The 13,572-nt window shown below is 39.2% G+C and overlaps 1 protein-coding gene across 1 annotated transcript; it reads left to right on the top strand.

Annotated features, from left to right (window-relative positions):
- Positions 1-548: 548 nt before the first annotated feature.
- On the top strand, positions 549-1,888 carry LOC141705248 (granule-bound starch synthase 1, chloroplastic/amyloplastic-like; the record flags this gene model as incomplete). The annotated part of the gene is made up of 5 exons (XM_074508288.1): positions 549-733; positions 830-1,021; positions 1,108-1,194; positions 1,290-1,418; positions 1,534-1,888. Coding segments are annotated over 5 exons (710 nt in total), but the record flags the coding sequence as incomplete, so codon positions are not given.
- Positions 1,889-13,572: the final 11,684 nt, after the last annotated feature.

Below are 13,572 nucleotides of genomic sequence, written 5' to 3'. Positions count from 1 at the left end.
AGAATTATTCGAAAATCTAGTTTCATTCGTTTCAGCCCCGATTCACTTACGGACGACCCCAAATAAACGAGAATGCATTATCATAAATACATAGGGATAAATTATTAGAAGATATCCATAAAACTGGCCGCCTCAATTTTTGCTCCATACCTCGTGCACTACTACTGCCTACTAGAATTATTCGGAAACCCAGTTCCATTCGTTTTAGCCCTGATTCATTTACGGACGACCCCAAATAAATGAAAATGTAATTTCATAAATCCATAGGGATAAATTATGAAAAGATATCCATAAAACGGGCCGCCTCAATTTTTGCTCCATACCTCGTGTACTACTGCCTACGAGAATTATTCGGAAACCCACTTCCATTCGTTTCAGCCCCGATTCACTTACGGACGACCCCAAATAAACGCGAATGCAATTTCAATAATTTATAGGGATAAATTATGAAGAAATATCCATAAAATGGGCCACCTCAAATTTTTCACCATACCTCGTATACTACTGCCTACGAGAATTATTCGGAAAGCTAGTTCCATTCGTTTCAGCCCCGATTCACTTATGGACGACCACAAATAAACGAGAAGCCCTGCAGGCTGAGGTTGGATTGCCAGTAGACAGTGAAGTCCCTGTTATAGGCTTTATTGGGAGACTAGAAGAACAAAAGGGATCTGATATTCTTGCAACAGCTATCTCTGGATTCATAGACGAGGAAGTACAGATAATAGTTTTAGTAAGCATTTTGAAGTATTTGAGCCGAACCTCATTAGCTTATAATTCAAACAAGTAAGAAGTTCTTTACTGATGGTTGTTTTATCGCATTACTCAGGGGACTGGAAAACAGCAAATGGAGAAGCAGCTCGAGCAGTTGGAGATATTATACCCAGACAAGGCCAGAGGAGTGGCAAAGTTTAATGTTCCGTTGGCCCATATGATCACAGCCGGGGCTGATTTTATGATTGTTCCTAGTAGATTTGAACCCTGTGGTCTCATCCAGTTGCATGCAATGCGCTATGGAACAGTAAGATAAACCTGAAATTATCTCCACCAACATAACATTATATTTGTATCGACTGCAATCATGTAACATTTAACCATCCACTGCAGGTACCCATAGTTGCATCAACTGGTGGGCTAGTGGATACAGTCAAAGAAGGTTATACAGGGTTTCAGATGGGAGCCTTTAATGTTGAAGTAAGAACCTCCTTTTACGTCAAACAACCAGATGATTTTGTTTCCAAATTTAATGTAAACCGATGCTCAATCTACATATATTGTATTGTTTCCAGTGTGAAACAGTTGATCCCGCAGATGTCATGGCAATTGTGACAACTGTGAAAAAAGCAATAACAACTTATAGAACTTCATCTTTAACCAAGATGATCATGAATTGCATGGCTCAAGATCTATCATGGAAGGTTAGCATAAAAATGCACTTCTGCAAAACATTTGACTAAAATTACTGAATAAAGTGATCCATGAAACTGGAGTCATAACTCGCTGTTAATAGAAGTAACTTTTGACATTGCACAGGGACCTGCAAAGAAGTGGGAGGATGTGTTGTTAAGTTTGGGGGCAGCTGGGAGTGAACCCGGAATTGAAGGTGATGAAATTGCACCTCTAGCAAAGGAAAATGTTGCAACTCCGTGAGGATTTGGAGCTTGAGGCCCTGTGCCAGGTGACTTTATCTCGCCAGTGACAGTGACGGTAGAATGTGTGCCTACTTTTTCTTCCTGCACCTCGCCATATATGTTGGAATTTAAGAAAGCAGGTGTATCGACCTGCCTGCAGTTTTAACAAAAATAATCATACTGTATTATGTTTCTGGAAGTACAAATGTGTAATTCTTGTATTTTTAAAAATTTATATACAAGTGTTGCTGTGTTGTTCACAGTCAAAGTGTGCCACTTACCATTGGGGTTAAATGAATAATTCATCACTTTATACATAGTAACTTGCAATTGAGTTACTAAGTAAAAAAAAGTTTTAAGTCAGCTAATGAAAGTACTCTTAAAAAATTTGCGTTGATTTACTCCCGTCAGTCCTGACAAAATTTGTAACGGTTTGCTGAGTTGGTCTTGCTTACACGGCAATACCTGCAAAATCAAACCAACATAACAGCAATTCGACTGAAATAATCAATTGAATCATCACCTCCACTTCCTCTCTCATTTTCACCACTACCTACATCCCCTCTCTGCTCATATTTCCAATCCAGGTTAAAAGAGGAATTGGAAGATATTCATAAATTCATAGGGATAAATTATGAAAAGATATTCATAAATAGGGCCGCCTTAATTTTTGCTCCATATCTCGTGTATTACAGCCTACGAGAATTATTCGGAAACCTAGTTTCATTTGTTTCAGCCCCGATTCACTTAAGAACGTCCCCAAATAAACGCGAACGCAATTTCATGAATCCATAGGGATAAATTATGAAAAGATATCAATAAAACGAGCAGCCTCAATTTTTGCTTCATACCTCGTGTACTGCCTACGAGAATTATACGGAAACCCAGTTTCATTCATTTCAGCCCCGATACACTTACAGACAACCCCAAATAAACGCGAATGCAATTTCTTAAATCCATGGGGATAAATTATTAGAAGATATTCATAAAACGGGCTGCCTCAATTTTTGCTCCATACCTCTGTACTACTGCCTAGAGAATTATTCGGAAACCCAGTTTCCTTCATTTCAGCTCCGATTCACATACGGACGACCCCAAATAAACGCGAATGCAATTTCATAAATCCATAGGGATAAATTATTAGAAGATATCGATAAAACGGGCCGCCTCAATTTTTGCTCCATACCTCGTGTACTACTATCTACGAGAATTATTCGGAAACCTAGTTCCATTCGTTTCAGCCCCGATTCACTTACGGACGCCCCCAAATAAACGCGAATGTAATTTCATAAATCCATAGGGATAAGTTATGAAAAGATATCCATCAAAAAGGACCGCCTCAATTTTTTCACCATACCTCGTGTACGCCAACAAGAATTTCGGAAACCTAGTTCCATTCTTTCAGCCCCGATTCACTTACGGACGACCCCAAATAAACGCGAATGCAATTTCATAAATTCATAGGATAAATTATGAAAAGATATCCATAAAACGGGCTGCCTCAATTTTTGCACCATACCTCGTGTATATACTATCTACGAGAATTATTCGGATACATAGTTCCATTCGTTTCGGCCCCGTTTCACTTTCGGATGACCCCAAATAAACATTAATGCAATTTCATAAATCCATAGGGATAAATTATGAAAAGATATCCATAAATCGGTATGCCTCAATTTTTGCTCCATACCTCGTGTACTACTGCCTACGAGAATTATTCGGAAACCTAGTTCCATTCGTTTCAGCCCCGATTCACTTACGGACATCCCCAAATAAACGCGAACGCATTTTCATAAATCCATAGGGATAAATTATAAAAATTTATCCATAAATCGGGCCGCCTCAATTTTTGCTCCATACCTCGTGTACTACAGCCTACGAGAATTATTCGGAAACCCAGTTCCATTCATTTCAGCCCCGATTCAGTTACGGACGTCCCCAACTAAACGCGAACGCAATTTCATAAATCCATAAGGATAAATTATGAAAAGATATCCATAAATCGGGCCGCCTCAATTTTTGCTCCATACCTCGTGTACTACAGCTACGAGAATTTCGGAAACCCAGTTCCATTCGTTTCAGCCCCGATTCACTTACGGACGTCCCCAAATAAATGCGAACGCAATTTCATAAATCCATAGGGATAAATTATGAAAAGATATCAATAAAATGGGCCGCCTCAATTTTTGCTCCATACCTCGTGTACTACTACCTACGAGAATTATTCGGTAACCCAGTTCCATTCGTTTCAGCCCCGATTCACTTATGGACGACCCCAAATAAATGCGAATGCAATTTTATAAATCCATAGGGATAAATTATTAGAAGATATCCATAAAACGGGTTGCCTCAATTTTTGCTCAATACCTCGTGTACTACGCCTAGAGAATTATTCGAAAATCCAGTTCCATTCGTTTCAGCCCCGATTCACTTACGGACGACCCCAAATAAACGCGAATGCAATTTCATAAATCCATAGGGATAAATTATTAGAAGATATCCACAAAACGAGTTGCCTCAATTTTTGCTCAATACCTCGTGTCTAAGCCTAGAGAATTATTCGGAAACCCAATTCCATTCGTTTCAGCCCCGATTCACTTACGGACAACCCCAAATAAACGCGAATGCAATTTCATAAATCCATAGGGATAAATTATGAAAATATCCCATAAAATCGGCACGCCTCAATTTTTGCTCCATAACTCGTGTACTACTACTGCCTACGAGAATTATTCGGAAACCTAGTTCCATTCGTTTCAGCCCCGATTCACTTACGGACGTCCCCAAATAAACGCGAACACAATTTCATAAATCCATAAGGATAAATTATGAAAAGATATCCATAAAACGGGCCACCTCAATTTTTGCTCCATACCTCGTGTACTACTGCCCACGAGAATTATTCGGAAACCTAGTTTCATTCGTTTCAGCCCCGATTCACTTACGAACGACCCCAAATAAACGCGAATGCAACTTCATAAATCCATAGGGATAAATTATGAAAAGATATGCATAAAACGGGCCGCCTCAATTTTTGCTCCATATCTCGTGTACTACACTGCCTACGAGAGTTATTCAGAAACCCAGTTCCATTCGTTTCAGCCCCGATTTCAATTACGGACGACCCCAAATAAACGCTAATGTAATTTCATAAATACATAGGGATAAATTATGAAAATATCCATAAAACGGGCCGCCTCAATTTTTGCTCCATACCTCGTGTACTACTGCCTACGAGAATTATTCGGAAACCTAGTCCCATTCCTTTCAGCCCCGATTCACTTACGGACGTCCCCAAATAAACGCGAATGCAATTTCAAAAATCCATAGGGATAAATTATGAAAAGATATCCATAAAACGGGCCTCCTCAATTTTTTCACCATACCTCATGTACTACTGCCTACAAGAATTATTCGGAAACCTAGTTCCATTCGTTTCAACCCCGATTCACTTACGGACGACACCAAATAAACGCAAATACAATTTCATAAATCCATAGGATAAATTATGAAAAGATATACATAAAATGGGCCGCCTCCATTTTTGCACCATACCTCGTGTATTACTGCCTACGAGAATTATTCAGATACATAGTTCCATTCGTTTCAGCCCCGATTCACTTTCGGACGACCCCAAATAAACGCAAATGCAATTTCAAAAATCCATAGGGATAAATTATGAAAAGATCAATAAAATGGGCCGCCTCAATTTTTGCTGCACACCTTGTGTACTACTGCCTAGGAGAATTATTCGAAAACTTAGTTGCATTCGTTTCAACCCTGATTTACTTACGGACGACCCAAAATAAACGCGAATGCAATTTTATAAATCCATAGGGATAAATTATTAAAAGATATCCATAAAATGGGTTGCTTCAATTTTTGCTCAATACCTCGTGTACTACGCCTAGAGAATTATTCGGAAATCCAGTTCCATTCGTTTCAGCCCGATTCAGTTACGGACGACCCCAAATAAACGCGAATATAATTTCATAAATCCATAGGGATAAATTTTTAGAAGATATCCATAAAATTGGCTGCCTCAATTTTTGCTCCATACCTCGTGTACTACTACTCCCTACGAGAATTATTCGGAAACCCAGTTCCATTCGTTTCAGCCCCGATTCATTTACGGACGACGCCAAATAAAAGCGAATGTAATTTCATAAATCCATAGGGATAAATTATGAAAAGATATCCATAAAAGGGCCGCCTCAATTTTTTCTCCATACCTCGTGTACTACTGCCCACGAGAATTATTCGGAAACCCAGTTTCATTCGTTTCAGCCCCGATTCACTTACGGACGACCCCAAATAAACGTGAATGCAATTTAATAAATCCATAGGGATAAATTATGAAAAGATATCCACAAAACGAGCCACCTCAATTTTTGCTCCATACCTCGTGTACTACTACTGCCTACGAGAATTATTCGGAAACCTAGTTCCATTCGTTTCAGCCCCGATTCACTTACGGACGTCCCCAAATAAACGCGAATGCAATTTCATAATTCATAGGGATAAATTATGAAAAATATCTATAAAATGGGCCACCTCAATTTTTTCACCATACCTCGTATATTACTGCCTACGAGAATTATTCGGAAACCTAGTTCCATTCGTTTCAGCCCCGATTCACTTACGGACGATCCCAAATAAACGCGAATGCAATTTCATAAATCCATAGGATAAATTATGAAAAGATATCCATAAAATGGGCTGCCTCAATTTTTGTACCATACCTTGTGTACTACTCCCTACGAGAATTATTCGGAAACCTAGTTCCATTCGTTTCAGCCCTGATTCACATATGAACGTCCCCAAATAAACGCGAATGTAATTTCATAAATCCATAGGGATAAATTATGAAAATATATCCATAAATCGGGACACCTCAATTTTTGCTCCATACCTCGTGTACTACAACCTACGAGAATTATTGGGAAACCCAGTTCCATTAGTTTCAACCCCGATTCACTTACGGACGTCCCCAAATAAATGCGAAAGCAATTGCATAAATCCATAGGGATAAATTATGAAAAGATATCAATAAAACGGGATGCCTCAATTTTTGCTCCATACCTCGTGTTCTACTGCCTACGAGAATTATTCGGAAACCCAGTTTCATTCGTTTCAGCCCCGATTCACTTACGGACGATCCCAAATAAACGCGAATGAAATTTCATAAATCCATAGGGATAAATTATTAGAAGATATCCATAAAACTGGCCGCCTCAATTTTTGCTCCATACCTCGTGCACTACTACTGCCTACGAGAATTATTCGGAAACCCAGTTCCATTCGTTTTAGCCCTGATTCATTTACGGATGACCCCAAATAAATGTAAATGTAATTTCATAAATCCATAGGGATAAATTACGAAAAGATATCCATAAAACGGGCTGCCTCAATTTTTGCTCCATACCTCGTGTACTACTGCCTACGAGAATTATTCGGAAACCCACTTCCATTCGTTTCAGCCCCGATTCACTTACGGACGACCCCAAATAAACGCGAATGCAATTTCATAAATCCATAGGGATAAATTATTAGAAGATATCCACAAAACGAGTTGCCTCAATTTTTGCTGAATACCTCGTGTCTACGCCTAGAGAATTATTCGGAAACCGAATTCCATTCATTTCAGCCCCGATTCACTTACGGACAACCCCAAATAAACGCGAATGCAATTTCATAAATCCATTGGGATAAATTATTAGAAGATATCTATAAAACTGGCCGCCTCAATTTTTGCTCCATATCTCGTGTACTACTACTCCCTACGAGAATTATTCGGAAACCCAGTTCCATTCGTTTCAGCCCCGATTCATTTACGGACGACCCCAAATAAACGCTAATGTAATTTCATAAATACATAGGGATAAATTATGAAAATATATCCATAAAATGGGCCGCCTCAATTTTTGCTACATACCTCGTGTACAACTGCCTACGAGAATTATTCGGAAACCTAGTTTCATTCGTTTCAGCCCCGATTCACTTACGGATGACCCCAAATAAACGCGAATGCAATTTCATAAATCCATAGGGATAAATTATGAAAAGATATCCATAAAACGGGCCGCCTCAATTTTTGCTCCATACCTCGTGTACTATTGCCTACGAGAATTATTCGGAAACCTAGTCCCATTCGTTTCAGCCCCGATTCACTTACGGACGTCCCCAAATAAATGCGAATGGAATTTCATAAATCCATAGGGATAAATTATGAAAAGATATCCATAAAATGGGCCTCCTCAATTTTTTCACCATACCTCATGTACTACTGCCTACAAGAATTATTCGGAAACCTAGTTCCATTCGTTTTCAACCCCGATTCACTTACGGACGACCCCAAATAAACGCGAATGCAATTTCATAAATCCATACGATAAATTATGAAAATATCCATAAAATGGGCCGCCTCCAGTTTTGCACCATACCTCGTGTATTACTGCCTACGAGAATTATTCGGATACATAGTTCCATTCGTTTCAGCCCCGATTCACTTTCGGACGACCCCAAATAAACGCAAATGCAATTCCATAAATCCATAGGGATAAATTATGAAAAGATATCAATAAAACGGGCCGCCTCAATTTTTGCTGCACACCTTGTGTACTACTGCCTACGAGAATTATTCGGAAACTTATTTCCATTCGTTTCAACCCTGATTTACTTACGGACGACCCCAAATAAACGCGAATGCAATTTTATAAATCCATAGGGATAAATTATTAGAAGATATCCATAAAATGGGTTGCTTCAATTTTTGCTCAATACCTCGTGTACTACGCCTAGAGAATTATTCGGAAATCCAGTTCCATTCATTTCAGCCCCGATTCACTTACGGACGACCCCAAATAAACGCGAATATAATTTCATAAATCCATAGGGATAAATTTTTAGAAGATATCGATAAAATAGGCTGCCTCAATTTTTGCTCCATACCTCGTGTACTACTACTGCCTACGAGAATTATTCGGAAACCTAGTTCCATTCGTTTCAGCCCCGATTCACTTCCGGACGTCCCCAAATAAACGCGAATGCAATTTCAATAATTTATAGGGATAAATTATGAAGAAATATCCATAAAATGGGCCGCCTCAAATTTTTCACCATACCTCGTATACTACTGCCTACGAGAATTATTCGGAAACCTAGTTCCATTCGTTTCAGCCCCGATTCACTTACGGACGACCACAAATAAACGCGAATGCAATTTCATAAATCCATAGGATAAATTATGAAAAGATATCCATAAAACGGGCTGCCTCAATTTTTGTACCATACCTTGTGTACTACTCCCTACGAGAATTATTCGGAAACCTAGTTCCATTCGTTTCAGCCCTGATTCACATACGGACGTCCCCAAATAAACGCGAATGCAATTCATAAATCCATAGGGATAAATTATGAAATATATCGATAAATTGGGACACCTTAATTTTTGCTCCATACCTCGTGTACTACAGCCTACGAGAATTATTCGGAAACCCAGTTCCATTCGTTTCGGCCCCGATTCACTTACGGACGTCCCCAAATAAACGCGAAAGCAATTTCATAAATCCATAGGGATAAATTATGAAAAGATATCATCAAAAAGGGCCTCAATTTTTTCCATACCTCGTGTACTGCCTACAGAATTATTCGGAAACCTAGTTCCATTCGTTTCAGCCCCGATTCACTTACGGACGACCCCAAATAAACGCGAATGCATTTCATAAATCCATAGGATAAATTATAAAAGATATCCATAAACGGGCCGCCTCAATTTTTGCTCCATACCTCGTGTATATACTATCTACGAGAATTATTCGGAAATAGTTCCATTCGTTTCAGCCCCGATTTCACTTACGGATCCCCAAATAAACGCGAATGCAATTTCATAAATCCATAGGGATAAATTATGAAAAGATATCCATAAATCGGGCCTCAATTTTTGCTCCATACCTCGTGTACTACGCCTACGAGAATTATTCGGAAACCCTAGTTCCATTCGTTTCAGCCCCGATTCACTTACGGACGTCCCCAAATAAACGCGAACGCAATTTCATAAATCCATAGGGATAAATTATAAAAGATATCCATAAATGGGCCGCCTCAATTTTTGCTCCATACCTCGTGTACTACCTACGAGAATTATTCGGAAACCCAGTTCCATTCGTTTCAGCCCCGATTCATTACGGACCCCAAAAACGCGAACGCAATTTCTAAATCCATAGGGATAAATTATGAAAAGATATCCATAAATCGGGCCGCCTCAATTTTTGCTCCATACCTCGTGTACTACGCCTACGAGAATTATTCGGAAACCCAGTTCCATTCGTTTCAGCCCCGATTCACTTACGGACGTCCCCAAATAAATGCGAACGCAATTTCATAAATCCATAGGGATAAATTATGAAAAGATATCATAAAATGGGCCGCCTCAATTTTTGCTCCATACCTCGTGTACTACTACCTACGAGAATTATTCGGTAAACCCAGTTCCATTCGTTTCAGCCCGATTCACTTACGGACGACCCCAAAAAATGCGAATGCAATTTTATAAATCCATAGGGATAAATTATGAAATCCATAAAACGGCCTCAATTTTGCTCATACCTCGTGTACTACGCCTAGAGAATTATTCGAAAATCCAGTTCCATTCGTTTCAGCCCCGATTCACTTACGGACGACCCCAAATAAACGAAATGCAATTCATAAATCATAGGGATAAATTATTAGAAGATATCCATAAAACGACGCCTCAATTTTTGCTCCATACCTCGTGCACTACTACTGCCTACGAGAATTATTCGGAAACCCAGTTCCATTCGTTTTAGCCCTGATTCATTACGGACGACCCCAAATAAATGTAATGTAATTTCATAAATCCATAGGGATAAATTATGAAAAGATATCCATAAAACGGCCGCCTCAATTTTTGCTCCATACCTCGTGTACTACTGCCTACGAGAATTATTCGGAAACCCAGTTCCATTCGTTTCAGCCCCGATTCACTTACGGACGACCCCAAATAAACGCGAATGCAATTTCATAAATCCATAGGGATAAATTATTAGAAGATATCCACAAAACGAGTTGCCTCAATTTTTGCTCAATACCTCGTGTCTACGCCTAAGAATTATTCGGAAACCCAGTTCCATTCGTTTCAGCCCCGATTCACTTACGGACACCCCAAATAAACGCGAATGCAATTCATAAATCCATAGGGATAAATTGATGAAATATGCTAAAACGGCCGCCTCAATTTTTGCTCCATAACTCGTGTACTACTACTGCCTACGAGATTATTTATCGGAAACCTAGTTCCATTCGTTTCAGCCCGATTCACTTACGGACGTCCCCAAATAAACGCGAACACAATTTCATAAATCCATAAGGATAAATTATGAAAATATCCATAAAACGGGCCACCTCAATTTTTGCTCCATACCTCGTGTACTACTGCCACGAGAATTATTCGGAAACCTAGTTTCATTCGTTTCAGCCCGATTCACTTACGAACGCACCCCAAATAAACGCGAATGCAACTTCAAAATCCATAGGGATAAATTATGAAAAGATATGCATAAAACGGGCCGCCTCAATTTTTGCTCCATATCTCGTGTACTACTACTGCCTACGAGAGTTATTCAGAAACCCAGTTCCATTCGTTTCAGCCCCGATTTCAATTACGGACGACCCCAAATAAACGCTAATGTAATTTCATAAATACATAGGATAAATTATGAAAATATCCATAAAACGGGCCGCCTCAATTTTTGCTCCATACCTCGTGTACTACTGCCTACGAGAATTATTCGGAAACCTAGTCCATTCCTTTCAGCCCCGATTCACTTACGGACGTCCCCAAATAAACGCGAATGCAATTTCAAAAATCCATAGGGATAAATTATGAAAAGATATCCATAAAACGGGCCTCCTCAATTTTTTCACCATACCTCATGTACTACTGCCTACAAGAATTATTCGGAAACCTAGTTCCATTCGTTTCAACCCCGATTCACTTACGGACGACACCAAATAAACGCAAATGCAATTTCATAAATCCATAGGATAAATTATGAAAAGATAATAAAATGGGCCGCCTCCATTTTTGCACCATACCTCGTGTATTACTGCCTACGAGAATTATTCATAATAGTTCCATTCGTTTCAGCCCCGATTCACTTTCGGACGACCCCAAATAAACGCAAATGCAATTTCAAAAATCCATAGGGATAATTATGAAAAGATATCAATAAAATGGGCCGCCTCAATTTTTGCTGCCACCTTGTGTACTACTGCCTAGAATTATTCGAAACTTAGTTGCATTCGTTTCAACCCTGATTTACTTACGGACGACCCAAAATAAACGCGAATGCAATTTATAAATCCATAGGATAAATTATTAAAAGATATCCATAAAATGGGTTGCTTCATTTTTGCTCAATACCTCGTGTACTACGCCTAGAGAATTATTCGGAAATCCAGTTCCATTCGTTTCAGCCCCGATTCAGTTACGGACGACCCCAAATAAACGCGAATATAATTTCATAAATCCATAGGGATAAATTTTTAGAAGATATCCATAAAATTGGCTGCCTCAATTTTTGCTCCATACCTCGTGTACTACTACTCCCTACGAGAATTATTCGGAAACCCGTTCCATTCGTTTCAGCCCCGATTCATTTACGGACGACGCCAAATAAAAGCGAATGTAATTCATAAATCCATAGGGATAAATTATGAAAGATATCCATAAAACGGGCCGCCTCAATTTTTCTCCATACCTCGTGTACTACTGCCCACGAGAATTATTCGGAAACCCAGTTTCATTCGTTTCAGCCCCGATTCACTTACGGACGACCCCAAATAAACGTGAATGCAATTTAATAAATCCATAGGGATAAATTATGAAAAGATATCCACAACGAGCCACCTCAATTTTTGCTCCATACCTCGTGTACTACTACTGCCTACGAGAATTATTCGGAAACCTAGTTCCATTCGTTTCAGCCCCGATTCACTTACGGACGTCCCCAAATAAACGCGAATGCAATTTCATTAATCATAGGGATAAATTATGAAAATCTATAAAATGGGCCACCTCAATTTTTCACCATACCTCGTATATTACTGCCTACGAGAATTATTCGGAAACCTAGTTCCATTCGTTTCAGCCCCGATTCACTTACGGACGATCCCAAATAAACGCGAATGCAATTTCATAAATCCATAGGATAAATATGAAAATATATCCATAAAATGGGCTGCTCAATTTTGTACCATACCTGTGTGTACTACTCCCTACGAATTATTCGGAAACCTAGTTCCATTCGTTTCAGCCCTGATTCACATATGAACGTCCCCAAATAAACGCGAATGTAATTTCATAAATCCTAAGGGATCAATTATGAAAATATATCCATAAATCGGGACACTCAATTTTTTGCTCCATACCTCGTGTACTACAACCTACGAGAATTATTGGGAAACCCAGTTCCATTGTTTCAGCCCCGATTCACTTACGGACGTCCCCAAATAAATGCGAAAGCAATTGCATAAATCCATAGGGATAATTATGAAAAGATATCAATAAAACGGGGATGCCTCAATTTTTGCTCCATACCTCGTGTTCTACTGCCTCAGAAGTTATTCGGAACCACCAGTTTCATTCGTTTCACCCCGATTCACTTACGGACGATCCCAATAACGCGAAGAAATTTCATAAATCTAGGGATAAATTATTAGAAGATATCCATAAAACTGGCCGCTCAATTTTTGCTCCACCTCGTGACTACTACTGCCTACGAGAATTATTCGGAAACCCAGTTCCATTCGTTTTAGCCCTGATTCATTACGGATGGACCCAATAAATGTAAATGGTAATTTTTCATAAATCGCATAGGATTTTGTTCTGTTTTTTTTTGAAAAATCTCGGTCTGACTCT

This window comes from Apium graveolens, unplaced genomic scaffold (assembly GCF_009905375.1).
Source record: "Apium graveolens cultivar Ventura unplaced genomic scaffold, ASM990537v1 ctg8704, whole genome shotgun sequence".
Taxonomy (NCBI): Eukaryota; Viridiplantae; Streptophyta; class Magnoliopsida; order Apiales; family Apiaceae; genus Apium; species Apium graveolens.
This window is presented reverse-complemented; position numbering and strand designations above follow the sequence as displayed.